Source organism: Archocentrus centrarchus, chromosome 11, assembly GCF_007364275.1.
Source record: "Archocentrus centrarchus isolate MPI-CPG fArcCen1 chromosome 11, fArcCen1, whole genome shotgun sequence".
Taxonomy (NCBI): domain Eukaryota; kingdom Metazoa; phylum Chordata; class Actinopteri; order Cichliformes; family Cichlidae; genus Archocentrus; species Archocentrus centrarchus.
The window spans coordinates 23409575-23430459 of record NC_044356.1 but is presented as its reverse complement, the minus strand read 5'-3'; the positions used below and the strand labels follow the sequence as shown (position 1 = coordinate 23430459).

The following is a 20885-nucleotide window of genomic DNA, read 5'->3' as shown; positions in this document are numbered from 1 at the left end:
CAGCTGAGGCTGCTATGGAGTTTGCAGCATTGGTTTCCTCTGGGTGCTCCAGCTTTCCCTCACAGTCCAAAGACACTTAATGGATAGGTGTAAATAGACCACTTAAAGTGCATAGAATAAAACACTGTATGAAGGTATGAGTAATTGTGGCTTATAGAGCATTATGAGTGGTCAGTAAGATTAGAAAGTTGCTCTAAAAATGTCAGTCCACTGAGGATGTGGCCATATTTTATATTCAGTTAGACACTGAGTACACTAGTCTTTGGTGCCAATCCATCCATCCAACACAGAGGTCATCTACAACAAGTGACTGGCAGATGCACATCACCATAAAACAGAAGGTCAATTTATATTATTTGTAAAAGATGGTTACATTTCCTCCACCAACAGGTAATTATGACCTGAGCCTGAAGTTCAAAATCATGTTTAATTTTGGGAAAAATTGTTGAGTGATGGCAGAAAATAGGTGTAACCCATCCGTTCAGTCCTACTTCTCCTTTAAGTACTGTAACAAAATCAGTAATCGATATGTGCACATTCATGAGGATTCATTACCAGTCCCAGTCCCATTTAGGCTCTGATGCTACGGCCCTTGTGAAAAATGAAAAAAAAAAAAAAAAAAAAAGACATTTTTAATTCAAGGCAGTCATGTGCCCCTTTTATTCCCACACAGGGACATACAAACACAGTACACCCAAGCAGACTGTACCCCTGCAGAGCTGATAAACTCTTTTGCTAATATAGCAGTCCTGCTGTGAGTTGCCTGTTTTGCTGCCATAGCAGTAGGTACATACTGACTGCAAACACTTCAAATTGAATCAATTTTGCAAACCCTCGAGGTTTCAACTTAACTGACTCTGACTTCAGTTGCCTCAAGAGAAATCCAAAAGCCTACTTCAGTTTGCAACAACCTGGAGGGCTGACAATGTGTCATAAAGTGAAGCCTTTTCCTTACATGCTGCCATTTTTACATACTGTTCAAGGTTTATGATGTTTGTTGATACAAATGTAAAATCTGAGCAAAAAAAAGAAAAAGAAAGGCCTTCAGACAATATGCAAAACAAAAAGCCAGTTCCACCAAGACAAAATTTTTCCTCAAGGGATACTATAGACCAAATTTGTATTTCACATAAAAAACAAACAAACAAAAAAAAACAAATCTGTCAAAACCAATACCTCCAACACAATCTGACCCTCTAATTATACAAAAAAAAACACGCAAACACACTTTCCACTCAGTTTTAAATATCTAATTAACAAGTCTTTGCCCTGCCCACGCTCAGCCATTATGCATCTTCAGCCAGACAAACACATAACTAAATCATTACACCTGTTTACTCATAATTTCCTGTGTCATCACTGTCACTTGGCTAACCCTTCATTAAAGTGACGAAGGATTAAAAGATTTTAATACACTTCTGTGCCGAGTCCCTCATAAATTTTAGCTCCCCTCAGCCTTAATTGCATTTGACAAGTGCGACATATTTGCATACTGTAACCTTGTAGTCTTGCTTGGTCTAGGTCACGCCTTGTTTTCTTTTGAAACACTGCTGCCAGTTAAATTATAATAAGTGAAAATATGAGTTGCCACCTTGAACCACTTCAGTCATCCCTATCGTCTTCCCACAGCCAAATCAAGCACGGTGGCCATTATTAGTCTAAATAATAGACCCTGCTCTGACTGGTTTCCATTCTGATTAGGTGCCTTGAGCGCTGATGATAACAGACTAAAAAGACTCGATTTATCTCACGCAAAGCCAATCATTTCATAAGAATGATTGGACCAAATGCAGTTAGCGTGGCAGGTAGAAGAAGCTCTGAGAAATTCTTTACAGCGGAAAGACATCAGTTCAGATATTGTTATTGGAGCGACTTACTTTGATTCCATAATTGGCTCACAAGTAAGTTAAAGAAAATGAGAAAATCCTTTTCTTCATGCGGCTGTGTTGTTTTTCTCCTCCTAGCTAGTCTCAGGTGCTGCTTTGAACTGCTGACCTTTCTGACCATTCACATTTCTGGGTACCTTCTTAGGCAAGCCAAGCCATTTATCGCAACGCATCTGAAAACATGTTTGCAGAGGCACCCGAAAGCTGTAACCAGCTTTAATGTCAGCACAACTTGAACACCAGCTTTATGAGCTGACAAAACTGAAGCAAAAAAGGTATAAGTCATATTACTGGCTAGAGGTGCAAAATGTTAAACTGACTTTTATAAAGCCAGTACCTCTTTCAACTCCAAATCCCATGATCCCTGGGAGCTCTGCGCAAGCAAGGAGTCCAGACATATCCGTGGGGTTTGTGTTCCCACTGGAGTCATTTTAAGAATTAAGTGGCTTGGTCTTTTGTATTCCTTCATGACTTCACTCAATCAACTCCGCCTACCCACCACCACTGCCCCCCCCACCCTTATCTGTTTCTCTAAAGTAAAAACCTCTGTCTTGTGTCTGATAACGAAAGGTCTCTATAGACACTCAAACACGCAGGACACACACATACACACACGGAAATCTCAGAGGCTATAGAAAGTAAACAGGATTAACTGGCTATCCCTCACTCCACTGTAAACGGCCTGTAATGGCACCACTGCTTCTAAATCCCTCCATCTCCCCCCTCTCCCTCCCTTTTCTATTAAACATGGAGGTTAATCCTCAGCTCCCCTTGTCCCTCGCGCCGTAGCCCAGGATAAGCTGTCAGAGCTGGGCTGCTGATACTCAGCACTGCTCCAACAGCCACACAGCCTGGACAGAACATATGAGTGCAATCTTTGTGTGTGTGGTGTATATGCGTGTTGAGCATCTATGTGGGCATTTCATTTGCCCAGACTTGCATGCATGCTGCGTGAATGTTAGGGTTTTTGAGTGCTACCACTATGCATATATCGAGTGTGTTTGGATGTCTGAATGTGGGTTTTTCTTTCTTTCTTTCTTCTTTTTTTTTTTATCTGCTGCCAAATTCAATTTGCCTCTCCCTCTCTTCTTTTACACAATCCAATCTCCACTGGAGTAAAAAGCTAACTCTGGAGCACCCTAAGCAACAAAGTGCACTCAGTACCAGCTAGCAAAAGCTCCTGACTGAGAGCCATTGACACAAAAACACTAACCCACACCTTCTAGGCCTGTGCACTGAGTCTAATGGCGGCACTGTGGGCTGAGTGATGAATCACTAATGACTACCACACTCTTCACAGATGTCACAAATGCAACAAAAGTCAATGCCTTTTCCCTTCCAGCCCTCTTTCACTCAACTCGGCCGACCTGCTTGTTGTGTGGCAAGGGAAAAGTCAATATTGTTCGGCTGGAAGAGGAGTCACAGGAACCAGGAACAGCAGCTGGAATGACCCCTTTAGCTTATAGGTCATAGCTATTGTGTTTTCCATATTATGGGAGCTAATGTTCCCTGAGGTCTGAAATGGGTTCCAGACCCCTGTGAAGTAATTCAAGCTCTGAGGGACAATATAATGAATAACCACAGTTACTCACCTGAAGGTCATCACCTTATTTTGACCCTCTTTACAGTTAATAAAAAATAAGGGAGAATGCCCAGGGGAGAGCAGAAGGGAATAATAATAATAAATCCTACAGTATGACACAGAAATCTTGACGTTCAAAAATCAGCTGATTATCTGAGGTTTAATGAAATGTATCATTTGAGTCCTTCCTTTAAAATAGGTCATCTAAAACTTAAGTTACCAATCAGTTGTCTATAGTGTCAACTTGGCTTATCCATGTTTGTACTGGATTAAATGACTCGATCCTTCTCAGGAAACGTCCAAGACAGCTGTCGCTCGCATGGCTTCATCCAAGCTTGGCGATAACAAGAAAGAGAAGTGAAGGTGATTATGACAAAAGTTTGCAATGCATGCCTGCATCGGAAACTAGATAGTACCTAATGGCATGATGCTGTTGCCTATGCCGTTAAGAATACTAAAATATATTCAGCTTAAATAAACTCAATCAGATGTTCCCATTCTTTCATTTTTGGATGAGGGTGGCAGCCAGGATACCCTTTTTTCATCTTTTTCCTCAACTACAAGACAACAGACTCAAGACAACATGCTGTCTCTTACTTAATTTTTCTTTATAGCAGTGATAGCAGAGGCAAATTTGGTATGTGGTAACATCCACTATTAGAAAACATCTGTTAAAGAAGCAAAGCTGATGTACTGTAATAACGAATTTAGGTGTACCATTAGCCAGGGGATGCATAAGAAACTTACCTCTAATATTCACTCTCTTGTAACTCTGCTTTTTTGGTTCAACCAGCTAGGGATGGTCATGAATTCAAATTCATGAATTTTCTTTTGCTGACAAATGCTCTGGCTGCAGGCCACGCATGTAAAGTGCAGCACAGTTTTCCTGGGTTTTATGAACTTTTTGGTGGAAAACACTGCCTGCCGTTGCTGAAAACAGTAAAGTTGATGGCCTGACAGCTAAACAATGAGCTGATAGAAACATATTTTAAAAAAACAAAGGGTAAATGCACAGCATCGGTGAGTACAATACAGAAGCAATGCATTGCACCGAAAAGGGCCACACAAAAGTGCACAGCTCTTTATTGCTGCAACACTGGTTGTTAATGCATTATAAGTGAGTGCAGAAAACATCCACTTTCCATCTCTCTGGCTCTGTCTCTCTAAGCTGTCTTCAAACTGAAACCAGGCTACCTTTTCTGTTTGGTTGAACATTTGCTCACCCCTAAATCCTCTATTCCTTACAATCACTTTCCATACTGTGACACACTGAGTTATTCTCTAGTGCTTACCAGAGAACCAACCATTAAAAGAAAGAATCACAAAAGAGAGTTTAATGTGTGACAAAAATGTACCCAAAATCATCTACTTATACTCCTTTGAATATTTAAAGCAACCAAGCTTCTCGTGGGCATTAAGTCCAAGTAAGCACAGAGGCAAATTAACAGCCAAGCCAATGGGAGCATTTGTGACCACGGCGGGGACAGAGCTGTGGCGTAAAGTGAGAACGCCAACTCAAAATATTAACAAGGTGAAAAGGGGTGCAAAGGACAGTGACAAAAGTAAGCTGCTAAGACGAAAGAAGGGAAAAAAAAAACTCCTAAGAGACATGCATAGAAAAAAAAAAAACAGCTAAAAGGAATAAAGGGAACAAGAAAGTGGTAAAAATAATGAACTGGATAAATGGGGCAATAGTGTGAGATGTTACACAGTTAGTGATTTAGGGTCTTTTGGGTGAAGAGGATGGATCTGTGAGGAAGGTGAACTCAGAGTTGTCAGGTGTTTGGATGACCATATTACAGGAGAATAGGTCACTGAATCAGAATGTGCATTAGCCTTAAATGCTAAAAGCCTTCTTCATCATGTCAAACACACACAGTGCAAGCCACGTGAACTATTTATAGAAGCACACGTTACATGCTGCAGGCAAAAAATCACACACAGACACAATAAAATCTCTTTCTTCTCTCGTCACCTCGCCTCTCTCACATCACACGGAACTAGCACGCTGAAGTGTCCGACCTTTATCAAGTTTAAGCTCAGAAAAGTTGCATAATGGGAAAATGACAGCCAGTCAACATATAATTAGACAAACACACAGTGATCAAATAGCCATTTATACAGTATTGTGTCAGAGTTTTAAAACTGACAGCACATTCAGGCTGCACTCATTGTCTTGCAAGAAAAAGATGCCTGTTAGAAACTAAGACACCCCACATAAAATTCTGCTAGTCATACCAGTCTCACCCATCCATATCATTCTATTAAGTCAATAAATGACTTAAGAGATGTCGTTGCTAGTAATATGTCTGACAGGGATGCCCCTGGTAGCCCCTGGTAGCAGTTGCCTCGTTAACACCCTAAGTCCCACAGAGTACATCAGGCTTTGCATTGGTGACTCACCGGGTCTTTAGGTTGCTGCGCTAACACGGCGTAGGTGGATATTCTGCTGCACAGGCATTTGGTATGGACAGTGGTTGACGCGAGTGTTTGGCAGCCTTCTGTGCCCCAGTTTTCTGCGCCAGCTTCCCTGGAGGTGGAGAGAATGGGGGGGGGGGGGGTAAACAGTACTGTGAGACACATACAAATATGACTAAACGTGGATATCTCAGGTTCAAGCTCAAAAAAAGTTGTGAAAACGGGACAGAAAGTTTTAACAGATTCATTCTTCCCCAACAAGCTCCCCAAGCTAAGCCATTCATAGTATATGCATTTAACATTCAGTAATCAGCACTTGTGCACTGGCACGCTCTTTTACTGTTTTACAGCATCACCCCACTTGTCCTTCTCCGTGTTCAGCAACCTAAACACTTTCTTTCACATCTTTGTTCATCCTTTTTCTTTTATCTGTCCCATTTCCCTTTTACATGGAAGAATGCCCTTAGAGTCTGGAGGAAAAATGAAAAGGATTTCCTGGCTAAAAGTTAACAAAACCAGTGAGGCCTAAATGGTGTATGGGACTTATGTGGAACTAAATGGTCAATTGCTTTGACACCCAACACATTACTGTGGAAGCAAGTGGCCAGAATCTCATACAATAGAACCTTGAACACGTTATTGCTCTAGATCTTTACCATTCTTTTTGGCCCTCCACCCCCTCCTTTTCACTTTCTATAAAAGCTCCAACAGAGGGTCGAGTGTGTAGGTCAATCAATAAGATTCTAAGTGAACTAATTACCCTGAGAGTTCACATTGCACATTAACCTTATGTTTAACCCTGGATCTACTTTTATTTTAGTTGCCAGAGACAGGTAAAAGCCATAGAGATGCTCTAATGGGGTCAAGAAGGCCAACTTCATGACTTATGGCATAAGGAGGAACAAGAAATATTTCAGCAAGAAATATTTCCATTACATTTTCATCTCCGTCTTCTTCTCTTTGTTTTGAAGTGGTTGTGGCACTGTCCAGGATTTAGAAACATCAGACCTGAAGACGGCTGAGTGCTCGGTTTCATATTCGTCCAGGAGCAGACCACAGGCAACGCCGGAGAAAGCAGATGAACGGAGGGGGAAAAACGGGAGAGAGGGCCCGGGCGGGGGGGAGAAACGGGCAGGGGAGTGAGAGGGAATAGAGAGAGGGGAGAGAGAGAGAGGGGAGAGAGATAGAGACAGGAGAGAGAGAGAGAGAGAGAGAGCGAGATATAATATATATATATATATATATATATATATATATATATCTATATATATATATATATATATATATATATATATTTGTCACAATCTTTTATGAATATATATTTAAGGTATAGAGTAGGTACATGAGGGTATTTTCGTCAAAGCCTCAAAAACTTTGGATAGGTATCTAACAAATATCTTTCCAAAGTAAAGACTGCTGCGGGGGGTACAGGTAGCACAAAGGCACAATAATCTGACCACAAGAGACTATGACTTGCTTAAAAAAGAAAAAGAAAATTACTTGAAGCTAAGGACAACTCCTGTTACTGCTGCTTCACTGCAATAGTTGCTGGTTTCAAACACAGACGTTTAGCAAGAGAAGGAGATCTATGTGAGAACAAATGCTTCCCAGCAGGGATTTAAGGTGATGAAAACATACCTGGCGGCTGATCTGTGTGAAAGAAAACACTCTGTACTTGATATCTTTATCATGGTAACAAACATTCGGTACCAATTTAGAATGCCCTTTTTTGAAAAATCGCTTTATTAGTTAACACAAAACAAACTTTGTGCTACTTGTTTTGTTCTATAAGCATTAATGGACTAGGAGGAAAGATTAAACGTAATCACACTGGCGGGGTATACACTGCTCTTTCTCCACTATTGCTTTAGTGAAGAACTTAATTACCTCATTCCAAGCAAATAGCAACGAGTACCCTCAGCAGTGAATGGAGAGAAAATTTCATAAAGTGCTGCCTGTTTCTGGACATCTATTTATTAGTGTGAGTGAGTGAGTGTGTGTGTGTGTGTGGGTGTGTGCATGTACTGTATGTGTGAGTACAGCCATATCACCCTGAACAAACCCCATCTCGTCTGATCAGGTAAGGGGGAAGATATCATCATCCCCACACTGCAAGATTTGGTTCAAGCCCCAATAACAACCAGTACGTTGAATGCCAGAGCAGCTGAGCTGAAAGATAAGATCATGGCTAGAACCCTGGACCCCCCCAGGGCTGATTACTAAGACTATATCAAGTACCCTCTGAAAGTCTACTAGAAGATGCAAATGCAGCACTACAGACAATCCCTACTTCGACCATCACTGAAACCAATCAGTTGATCTACACCACAGCAACAGTGATCCTTGAGATACTTGCCTATAAGATGAACAGCCACGAGGAGCAGTAAGCTACATGAAAAGATGGCTAGACACTAAGATCAAGGCAGCACAGAGGGAAGTTAGCCAGATATCAGAGATGCAGAAAGGTGTGATAAAAAAAGGGGTGCCTAAGAAGTAGAACAAGCTGTCCATACCCGAGGCCTTAGAAACTGCTATGAGTCACAGCCTTGGCTAACCACTTGAAGAGGTATACCAGAGAGATATAAACCAGAAGAATTAACCAGTGGCAGAGGAACAATATGAGAACAGCACCCTCACCAAGGCTGGAAACGAAGCAATACTGGAAGAGCATATGGGAGAAGGATGCAACACACAACACCAATGCTCAGTGGCTAGTGGATCTAAGAGCAGACCACAGCAACCTCCTTGAACAGGCTCCAGTAACTATCACAGTAGCAGTCTCAAATGTGAAGAGCTGTACAGCACCAGTTCCTGACATGATTCACACCTACTGGCTAAAGAAGTTAATCTATGAGCCTGCCAGCACAAATGAACCAGCTGCTAGAGGCTAAGACACACTTAGAATGGCTGACTGAATTCTGGCCAGTCCTGAGTCCCAGAAGGGACCAGTCCCATCCAACTACTGGCCAAACCGGTTGTTAAGTGATGACATAGAATTCCACGTCCAGGTCCAAACTGTCATGTGATCAATAATATAAATAATAACCAATCCAAATTAAAAAAAAAAAAAAGAAAGAAAAACACACTCAGCTATGTTACAATCTTCTGTAATAGTGAACAGTCACTGGTTCTGCTATTGCTGCTTATTTAGGAGCATTTGGACCTGGAAATGACATCAGGCTTAAAGACAGGATAACTCTGCCTCAGCACAACATGGAAACATGGAAACTCCAGTCAGGCATCATAGCAGTTAAGATGAACAGGCGCATGGCTCAATACATGAGAGGGGCCCAGTCAGGAATGAGAAGAGATACCAGGGGAGCAAAACATCGGCTACTGGTAGATAGATCAGTCACTTGAGACTGTAAGACTAGACTGACCAAACTGTGCACACATGGATCCTGGAATGCCTAGAACTATACAAGATCAACAGGACCCTAAGAGCCTTCATCATGAACTCAATGGAAATGTAGAGAACAACACTAGAGGCCAATTGCACAAGTCACCATCAAATGCAGGATTTGTCAAGGAGATGCTCTGTCCCCACTGCTGTTCTGAATAGGGCTGAACCCCCTCAGCCAGATCATTAACAAGACTGGCTATGGATACCGACTAGAGAATGGAACAAACATCAGCCACCTACTCTACATGGATGACATCAAGCTGTATGCCAGGAGTGAATGAAATATTGATTCACTGATCTGCACTACTAGGATCAACAGCAATGACATCGGAATGTCATTGGAAAAGTGTAGTCAGATGGTAACAAAGAAAGGAAAGGTAGTCAGAACTGAGAGGACTGCACTAAAAGAAAGCAACGTTGCAGAAATTGAGGATAGCGACAAGTACCTTGGAATACCACAAGCAAATGGGTATCACGAAGAGGCCACTAGGAAAGCTGAAACCACCAAGTACCTCAGGACTAAGGCAAGTCCTGAGGAGTCAGCAGAATGGGAAAAACAAGATCCAGACAATCATTACCTGCACACTGCCAGTTGTCAGATACCCTGCTGGGATAATTAGCTGGCCAAAGGGGGAGATAGAAGCCACAGACATCAAGACAAGACAACTCCTTACCATGCATGTGTGTTTCACCCCAAACCCAGCACCCTGAGACTACGCTAAGCGGAGGGAAAGAGGCCAAGGACCAGTGAGTGTCAGAACCACTATTCTGGATGAAACAACAAAGATCCATGAGTGCATCAGGAAGATGGCCTCAAATGATCACATACTCAGTGAATACCTCAGACAGCAGAAACCCGAGAAAGAAGAGGAGAAAGAACAGGAACCATGATGGAAGGGCATGTACCACTGGCAGATAGAAGAAGGCTGATATCAAAAAATCCTACCAATGGCTGGATAAAGCTGGGCTGAAGGATAGCACAGAGGCACTAATCATGGGAGCACAGGTACAAGCTCTAAGCACAAGATCGATAGAGGCTGGGGTCTACCACACAAGACCCCAGGTGCAGGCTGTGCAGAGATGCCCCTGAGACAATTCAACACATAACAGCAGAATGCAATATGCTAGCAGGCAGGGCCTACATTGAATGTCATAACCTATTGGCTGGCATAGCATACAGGAACATCTGTGCCAAATATGACCTGGAAGTCCGGAAGTCAAAGACAGCCACCACAGGTGGCAGAGAATGACTGAGCTAAGATCCTGTGGGACTTCCAGATACAGACAGACAATATGGTAATGGCTCACCAAACGGACATAGTAGTGGTGGAGAAGAAGAGGAAGTGATGGACGTAGCAATACCAAGCAATGACAGCAGCAAGAAGAATGAACATGAGAAGTACCAAGGGCTGAGAGAAGAGCTAGAGAGGATGTGGAAGGTGAAGGTAACAGTGGTAATCGGAACACTCAGGGCGTGACCTTGAAACTGTGAAAACGGCTCCGGCAGATTCCAGGAATGACATCTTTGATCTCTGTCCAAAAGAGCGCAGTCCGAGGAACAGTTAAGTTACTGAGCAAGACCCTCAAGCTCCCAGGATTCTGGTAGACGACCCGAGCTTGGAGGACAAAAAGGCCGCCCACAGGGCGAGTGGGGAAATTTTGTTGTATAATAAAGAAAATAAATATGGAGAAACATAAGGGCTCTGACTGGAAAGTCTGTATAACTAATCATAATTTAAATGAAAGAAGGACTGGGTGACAGCTTCACTTCATAAAATTAACAAGCTGGTTTGATTTTGGTTGTCTTTATGGCATCTTAGGTTTTTACCCAACCTTTGGGGAAATAACAGATGGAGAGCTTTCAAAAAGGAATTCGATGATACTCTTCTGTGATGCACACTAAATACAGCTCTGTTAAACAAACCTCTGGATGTGAGAGTGTAAATGAATTAAACAAACACGCTGAACAGTTTCTGCATCAAATTTAGAAAAACAAAAAGCTTTACTTTTACAATCATCCATCAAAAAAAAAAAAAACAGGCAGTTAAAAACGTACATACACTGCTTGCCATTGACATCACGTTAACTACAGATCAGTAAAATATAGCATTCAAGACTACTTCTGCTGTGACAGGCCACTTAAATATGATCAGTTTGACTGTAAATGACAAGAGTGTATCAACATTAATCCTCAAAAGTATGTCTGAACATGAAGGACTGCAACCAGAGTCATAAACCAGATACACACATGCACACACACACCCTGACACTCAATTCAAAATGTCACTAATGAGATGTGAGTACAATTCCCTGATGATCATCATCTGCACTATGACACTTCAAAGACTAAGGATCAGAAAACGAGTTACAGCAGTGAAGCTTAGAGACAGCTTGACAGGTAGCAACATGGTGCAGGGCGTTGTGTGTTTCGTGTGTGTTTGAGAGAGAAAGTGAGATGAAAAAAAAAAAAAGACAAGGGAGAGAGACTGTCTGAAGATGAGGAAAAGTGTAAGGCATTTTTGAGGTTTTGTGTTACATCCACATTACCTATTTAACAAAACCAACATATTAGGACCAATTAGTGTTGATTTTCAACATAAGGAAGGATGCACACCTACAAAATACTGTCAGCTGCCAGTGCTACCCCTCAGCCTCCCATACCTGTCAAGTCACCAGTTTTGGCCTGGAAACTACCATATTTTACACTTCTGTCCCGCCCTCCTCCTGTATTAGTATTTTCCCATAAATTTCCCATATTATGATATAATAATAAAAAAAAAATAAGAATAAGAAATGCTAAAATCAAAATAAATATAAACCACTGAGAATATTGTCACTTTCTGTGGTATTGGCATTATTATGGTAAGAACTAACTTGTCAGAAATTTTTAGTGGTCTGTGGTATGAATTTGATAATCCTAGGTGACATTGTTATTGAGCTATCGGGTTCACAAAGTTGAAAGTTCGCTGCCTGCCTGCCAGATGGGTGATGACAGTGCAATACAATATGACTTTTTAGGCTGTCCGCAGCTTGAGGCAGGATGCTACAGTATATGTTACAATTGATTTTATGATTATCACTCATTGCTCTGTATTGTTTGATAGAGTCTCCCTATTCCCTTCTGTGCAAAAGGTTTTGCCTTTTGCCAGGCTGCAGTTGTAAATAAGAAATTGTTCTTAATCTGATTGCCTGGTTAAATAAAGCTTTAGATAAATAAAAACAATCACAGAGACCTTCACGTCACAATCACATGAATCAGAATGCTGTCTTGGACCTGTTTTTTTTCCCACTTAATTTACTTTTGTTTTTGACTTTTCCACCACTGTATTGAGGTTTTGCAGAAACATGATCACTAACCATATGACTTTAACATGTTTGCCATTTCAGACGGCTGATAACTATGGTGACAATGTAGGATCAACTGATTAAGGCCTCAGTTACACAGGCTTACAGACCAGTCACTCACGACTTAACAACAATGTGTCTCTGGGGAAAAATGTGTATTCCCCAACCAGTTGGCAAAAAAAACAAAACAAAACAAAACAAAAAAACTTTAATTGTTAGTGCATTGCTGTGGCCATAGCTTGAATCGAAGTAATTTGTCTACAAACATTGGCCAGTTACTTTCCGAGCTGCCCTGACCTAACAGTTTCCCATCGCTGTCTCGTCACACCCCTGAGTGAAAATATATTTTGTCTCTGCTCTTTGTCTGACTATCTGTTTATCCTGCTGTTTGCCATTTCAGGTCCCACCTAATTCTGACATATTCCCCTGAGTTTTGGTTTGTCCTTGAATGATTATTATTTTTTTATTTTTTTTGTTGTTGTTGGTTTTATCCTGCTTTTCCCTGCAGTGTCCTTTGGTAACACTTATTAAATTACTTTGTTTTTTTTTTTTTGTTTTTTTCTTTTGAAAAACAAGACAGTGTGCCCTTTGTCCTGTATCAGCATCCTGGTATTTGCAAAATATCAGAGAAACATTTGCTAACAGGCACATTTTTTTCCATCTACAGTGGGTTTCTGACATTTCACTGATTGCATCCTGCAACAGTGACCTCAGTTGACCACTTTGTCGAAGAACTATGCTTTAGAACTCTAAAAGGCTTTGCTGCATGTTGATAAGTTATCCTAAAGTGATTCCCAGTGCAGCCTTGGGGACCAAGCATCAGTATGCAGCTAGTTAGAGGTGAGAGCAGAAGAAACAAAGAAACACACTTCTATCTATACCTTATGATATGTGTTTGTTAGCTGAAAGTTTATATAGAACCTCCCAAATGATATCCAGTTAGGCAATCCCAAACAGATTTACTCACAGAAGTAAAACACATGGCTGGGAAGTATCTGTGACAGTATGCATATACTGTCCCAAATAGTCTGACTACATGCCATAAATAAAGACACAGTATTCTACACTAGTCTTAGCAGAGAGGACGTTGGCGTAATGAGAAAGTATCTGACATCATGCAGCAGCAGGGGGTCGCTAAAGATAACAGCACACACACACAAATACACATTATCTGTGACCTCTTTGTTTTATCTGCCGAGTTTCAAGCTTAATTGACTGCTAACCTTCATCTACTACAACTATATTCCACTGTTGGTTTTTATGCCTTTTACTAGAAAGCCAGCTTTGACTTTTATTTAGTTTTATGTCACACACAAAGTTGGGACAAACCCTGAATGTTACCACTATATATCCACTACGGTTTCACACTTCTGCTGTGACTCCCACTGGGCTCATAACAGTATTAGATGATCAGTTAGGCTCAGAGGGTGAGAAAAGATTAAAAGGACACAGCTTTTGTTATAGCCTTTGAATGGACCAGGAATGGCTCATAACTTTTATCATCATGGAAAACAGGTACCAGATGTATAAACAGGTCTTTATATCAGTACAGTTGGTTGAGAGGCTATGGAATCCAAATGTATACTACAAAGATTTCAACCTGGCATTATATGAAAAACTACAAGATGTGTAAATATACACAAAATCAACCTGTTTTCTAGCATTGCTGTAACAGACACATCTGCTGTGTGGTCCTGACAAAGTTTTATTTAAATGAATGTTAGAGTTGGTGATAACCCCCAGTGCACATGGGGATTACACAGTTTATACACATTAAACAAGAGTTTGCAGCAAGACAATGTGTTCTGTGAGGCTGCTGCTGCAAGGCACTGTACTGCTTTGAAATAAATGTAATTATCCGCATGCTAACATTTAACATGTGCATCATCTTTAGCTGGTTAATAAGTTGCATAAGAAAGTAGAGCTGCAGCTGATAGGAATGTCATCATTTTACAGGTGTTTTATTGTATTGGACCAACTGGAATTTTGAATTGTGATGGTATCAGATGGCAAACTTAAGAGATCACCAATTAAATTACTCATCATCCTGTCAGAAGTGCTTACAAATATGAATTATCCCACTAAGCTGGGACATTGCACCCAAAAATGCTAATTTCTGCACAAATAGTTCATTGGTAAGTAGCAATGTTGTTACTAGATAAGCAAAATTGCTGACCTGACAGCAGCAGAAACTTATTAAAATGGTTTCCAATTTACTTCCAAATTGCTAGTAGAATGTTGTTGTGGCTGTTAAAATAGGAAAAATACTTTCTGAACAACAGCGTAAATTGACCTTTTATGTCTACTGAGAATAAATTGGCGCCAAATCTTGCCTGAAAGGGCAGTGCTATGAAAGCCAATTGCCTCCTGTTAAGAAGGAAACAAAGGTTAAACATGCTTTGAATTACTAAAACTGAATGGCTTGATGAAGGGATTTCAGCTGTATGAAACTGAGTCTGTCTCGCATACATACACACAAGTAGTGATGTATTGCCAGTACCTTTATAGTCAAGTAAAAAGCACCTCCAACAACCACCTACAAGAGGTTGTTTCTACTAAAGGGGGAAATAACTTCTAAGGTCTAGAGTTAATTTTTTTCAACAGAAAAACATTACATCTGTTGATATTTTTAATAAAGTGCGGGTCATGGGAAACATCCTTTATTTATAAGAGATCCAAATATGTCAAAAAAGGCAATATTTCCCTTTCCACATGACTGTATCTTCAACCACTAACCTGCTGGTAAGGTAAAAGTACAGAACAAAATGCACATAAGGTCTTGATAGACAGACTGTGCGTTTACAGTAGATGTAAGCAATGTCAGCCGCTTTAATCCACTTATCCGAATCAGTTAGTAACATTCGATATATAGTCAGCGTTAAGAATTTAAACCAGTTTTACATGAGAAAAAAATGTTCTACACAGCTGTCAGTGATTTAATAAGGATTAACATTATCAGCTAATTTCAGCTGCTGGCAAATGCTGTCAAAATGATTTAGGAGATGACTGTAGCAACAAATATACTTTGGTCCATTTTAAGTTTATTGTTCTGCTTCGCAGTACTCATTTTGGTGTTGTCAAATGTTTGCAAAATCTTCGCCTGTGTTCTTCAGCGGTCAGAAATGCAGCCAAGCAAGGAGGGAAAATAGTAAAAATGGGAATGGGATAGGCAAACAGCAATAAAATGCAAAGAGGTGAATAAAGCATTGGGGAATGACAGAATTATTTCACGCATAGATGGAAATCAGTAGCATGTGAATCACAGAAAGTTTTGTCCTCATTGCAAAAAGAATTCTATGAAGTCAAATTGCTATAATGTCTTTAGTAGACTGCAGGACCAGGTATAATGTTCACCGCATGAAACTGTGAAGTCAATGAGCAAGTTGCCACAGACAGTGTGTAACCCAGTGCTATAATGCTTTTTTTTTTGAAGAGAAGAGAGAGTAGAGTCATTCTCTATAACACACAGAGAGCTGGTGATAGACAGTGGAAGCAGAGAGCTAATGAGTCATAGACAGAAGGACCAGTGGGAAGGGGAAGGTTTGTTGTACTATGAAAGGATTGTAAGTATTACAGAAGTGAATGACCTCAAGATTGGGATGATTCAGATATATCATTGTGTTCAAACTCATCACTATACAAGTGAACCAGTGACATCCTACAGTAAAAACATCTTCAATGAACATCATGTTCACTGTAAGTGCTTATTTATGAATTTATATAGTGATCTTTCCCCTCAGTATCTATACAAGACTGATAATAATGCACTTTGTTATAATCATCAGTGATTGTTCAAGTCCAGCTCAATAGTTTTTAGACTAGTTTATCCCTTACTTTTCATTAGCATTCACACAAATCAAACAATAAATACAAATATGAAAAAAAATTAAAGTGTTATACTGTAATATGCATGTACACATTCAGTATTTCAAGCCACCAACAATGTTCCCACGCATTGATTTTAATTTAATTCTAGTGATTAAATCTCTAAAATGTGCTCAACTGACATATTCTAGTCGAGATAATGGCTGTTACACTGGAGTAAAAAAAAATACGACGGCAATCTTGTGATGATTAGTGGGGAAAAACAAAACAAAGAAAAAAAAAACAACCTGGTGGTTGCCTGGTGGTTGGATTGAATTTTCTGGGATTTCAAATAGTTGCGATGACCAACTGACTGCCCAGAGGTGGAGAGTGAAGAGAGTGGAGAGTGGGCTCAAACTGACTGCAATAACTCTCAGACAGATTGGCAAAGGTTTGCAAATGATTGCTGTATAATTTATAAATTAGACAAAAGATTGCTTACTCACTGCAATCAGTCCACCCCGATGAGTACAACTCATCTAGACTGATTATACGCCTATATAAAAGCAATGTTGCCAGTGTTTTGTTGTTTTTTTCATTCTGCAGTTAAATCGCTGTAATGCAGCAACTACATGGCGTTTCTTAATTTCTGTTTCAAATCTATTGAAAGTTAATGTGAGTTTCAGTTTAATGTGATATATTTTTTAATGTAGACGACAACAGATTTGTAATTTTCACTGATTCATCACACTCACTGTATTATCAGAAAGATTGCATCTGACTGATAGCAAACTGACTCCATCTTATTGCCATCTTGACGCACCAAAGTCGCTTTGAAGACGGCAACTGATTGCAAGTGGTTGCAGACCTGGTCCCAGTCTTTGAAGTAACCATTTCAAAAGCAACACGATTGTAGGTTCATTGCACACGGTTGCACAAGGCCATAGTCGTAAAACAACAAAAAAAGGCTGTAGTTAATAAAATTAATTCAATTTCACTGCTAAAGGATCGAGGTTGAGATTTTGTGCTTTCTTTCTTTCTCTTTTTTTTCTTTATTTATGACTCCTGGCTGTAAAATGTGTTAAATATTGCTTTCACACTCTGCAGACATACGTGAACAAGAACTAAAGCCACTGTTTTTATTGTTGCCCCATAGGGGAAAGACTCCCACAAGGTGCTTCCTGAGTCTGAACAGACAACAGACTCAGGAAGATTGCTAAACTCTGTGTGCTTTGGTGAAATGTCATAGATTCAAAATGTTTAATCACATTGTGATTATCTGCTTGTACTTTACAAGAGAACACAAGGACAGGGTCATCCCGGTGTAACGGCTGGATTTTAATCCAGTCAAGAAATTTTAAAATGTTATTCCTTCCTCTCACACAATTTCATGATGCTCCAGCTGTTTAAATGTGACACTAAATTATTTTATTTATGTCAATTTTTATTTTTCAACTGTAATTTTCAAACTATTGATTTGTTGCGCAGTTTCTTTTTGAGAATGCTAAATGTCCATGTCAATATATTTAAGGTATAATGCACTTGATAGTATTTGCTTGGCCAACAATGGCAAGTGTGATCTAGTGTTTAGATATTTGTGTGACGATATATTTTTTCTACTTATTGTTGAGTCATTACCAACTATAGCAACTAATGTTACTACTAATACTACTACTGCTACTACAACTACTACTACTACTACTATTGCTGCTGCTGCTACAGCAGTGAGTACAACAACAAGAAAGATTTTAAAAGCCTATTGACAAAAACACAGTTACAACGTGGTAAAACAATTTGGCACAGTGGCATTAAATTTAGGGTACTGAACGTGCAGGGAGCTATATAAGGTACCGTTCAAGGTAACATTTTACTATAAACCATTTGTGTTTGTTTTGTGTTTTGCTTGCTTGATTTTCTGTTCTTAATAAAAACTCTAGCTGATAACCTTTTGTTCTCCATGTGCCAAGATCTAGTTGTATGGCAGGTAGAGCAAATGTATAGTTCAGTTTTTCTGCCTCAGGCAAAACAATTGTGTTTACTGTTATTTGCAGTAATTGCAACAAAAGGCATCGCCTTCAAATATGTTTTTATCTTCATGAAAATCCTATTTTTGAAATAACCACATGGAATTCGTATTACCAGATGTGTAGACTGTATTGGTGCAGACTCTGTGTTGGAGGGCTTTGTAATCCACCACCCCCTTCAGGCTAGTTGATTTGGAAAATCACTTGGTGAGGCAGACCCCTTTATGCAATGTCACTAATGGAGTGAAAATGGGTAGAGGGGTGACTGGATGGGTTAAGAATTAGGGACCAGATTTAAATTAATCCAGATTGTGATTTTTTTTTTTTTTTTTTTTTTTTAGACTTGTTAAAAATTCTTTAAAATAACAATGAAAGAATCAGATCAAAAGTGACACATTTTTTAAACAAACCTTTTTAAACCGTGCTGTAGTTTATCTGTTTATGTGGACATATATCGTATAGTACCCACTTCTTACTGACAGTGTTCTAGTTTGAATCAAGGTTGAAGCCAGAGGTGAAAACAAGAAAAGAAGAGATGATCTCTTCTAATAGGCGTTGCTTCTGTGACTCCCAGGAAGCCAGACAGCACATTCACCAGACAGGCAGTACATTCTCACCTGTTACTTAAATTACAGCTAGAAAGCTCTGACACAAATCTTCACATGACTCAAATCATCTGTGCTTACTCAACGCCTCATACCACCTACTGTGAAAGATTGACTAGTACATATTTGCTGTGGTATATTGCAGCAAATATAAGCGCCACAATATAAGCCCATGTTTGTGTGTGTCTGCATGCATAAAACTATTTGACCCAGATTTTAACTCTGTATTCCACTGGCTGATGTAAAAATGTAAAAACTGGCCTTATGACCACAAGAACATGCTATGGGATTATTGGAAGCTTCTTGTAATGTTTATGTGCGAGGCTGTACAGATTGTGTTTTTGAATGAATATGAAATATTTACTGATTCGAGAGATGGGTTATGTGAAACGACTCAAAGAAAAGGCATCTCTTCTGATGCACACATCGCTTTTGTGGCGGAATTGGTCCAGAAAACAAACATTTCTGCCCCGCAGTTGCCTCTGCCCACCAGTCAGCTGCAGTTTACATTAGTGATGTGCAATAACTCTTGCTTCCTTTCTAATCTGATATCAAAAATAGCCCAGTCTGGTACTACCAACAACAATGCCAACACAGATCCTTGTTAAGCTTAAGTGTTAAGAAAAGACATAAAAAGTCGGCTCCAGCATTCCATTTCTCAGCCATGTTGGTGAGCGCTGATGCTTTTGACATTTGCCTACAAGCGAGAGATCTTATTTCTGTTTTGCTGATATCCCTTTAAAGTTATCAGGAACCTCTCGACTGCTTCCAGCACAGTTTTTAGAACACCATTCTGACCACTTGCAGTTGTGTGTTTTTGATTTCACTATGCTGCAGCTCAGCTGGTAGTGATCTACCAGTCAGAAGGTCGATGCCTGGCTCCTCCTGTCCAGTAAGGGTACTGGACAGGCTTAGGTATAGTTAAGAGCACTGTATGAATGATTGGGTGATTGAGACTTGTAGTAGAAAGCAGTTTGAGTGCTCAAATTGAGTAGAAAAGTGCCAAATAAGTACAGACCATTTACTATGGACCACAAACTTGCACGTTAAACAAACCTCAGCTTTTGTGTCAAACTGAACTAATTTTATGTTGAGGATCATGGCTGATAATGAAAGCTAGATTTCCAGCTCCAACCCAGAGACCAAACAGTGGACTTCAGTTAGAGAGTCTGCAGTGTTCAAGGTTCAGAGTGACCCATTGCACTACCTTTTTTTTTTTTTTTTTTTTGAATTGTCAGCACTTTCCCCCAAATTAAAATTCAAGTTGAAGTGTCCCTGTTTTGACACATTGCAGACACTCGAGTGTGAGTGGTCAGAACAGGCCTTCCAGGGAGCAGTCTAGAAATAGCAACCCTGCAGGAAGAGGTGCCATGCTGGGTGGAGTTGTGGAACTTATGCTCGCACTTCTTATACAGGGCACACCGACTGAGTTACACGGTGCTGTTTTCCAGATCTTTAACGATGTGTGTAGCCTCTCAAAATCTACTAGCTACTACTGAAGAAAGGTAGAACCGAATAAATAATTAAAAACTCATAAGTTTCATAAAAAATATATACAGTACTGGCAATAAAATGGACATAACAGCATCACAGACATAAAGAGAAACATCTTGTTCAGCTAATGGGAGCTGATCCCTGTCTATGAACTGAACTGAAAAGTTGTAGCCCTGATCTTTGTAGAGCTATTAAGTGTGGTATTACTCTATAACCATTTTTAATCCATGCTTGATTTTATCAGTGTGAAGAAAGAAAATGTCACTCTGCAGTTTTAGGAAAAATAAAGCTCCTATTGTTTAAACATCAACATACTGTACAAAC

General features: G+C 39.9%; 1 protein-coding gene across 1 annotated transcript in view; it reads right to left on the bottom strand.

The window, feature by feature from the left end:
- The window catches only part of adgrb2 (adhesion G protein-coupled receptor B2), a 257223-nt gene that overhangs the window by 51510 nt on the left and 184828 nt on the right, over positions 1-20885 (bottom strand). The window contains exon 16 of the mRNA XM_030740517.1: positions 5872-5998. Coding sequence (XP_030596377.1) covers positions 5872-5998 — 127 coding nt within the window. The remainder of the gene's footprint in view (positions 1-5871; positions 5999-20885) is intronic.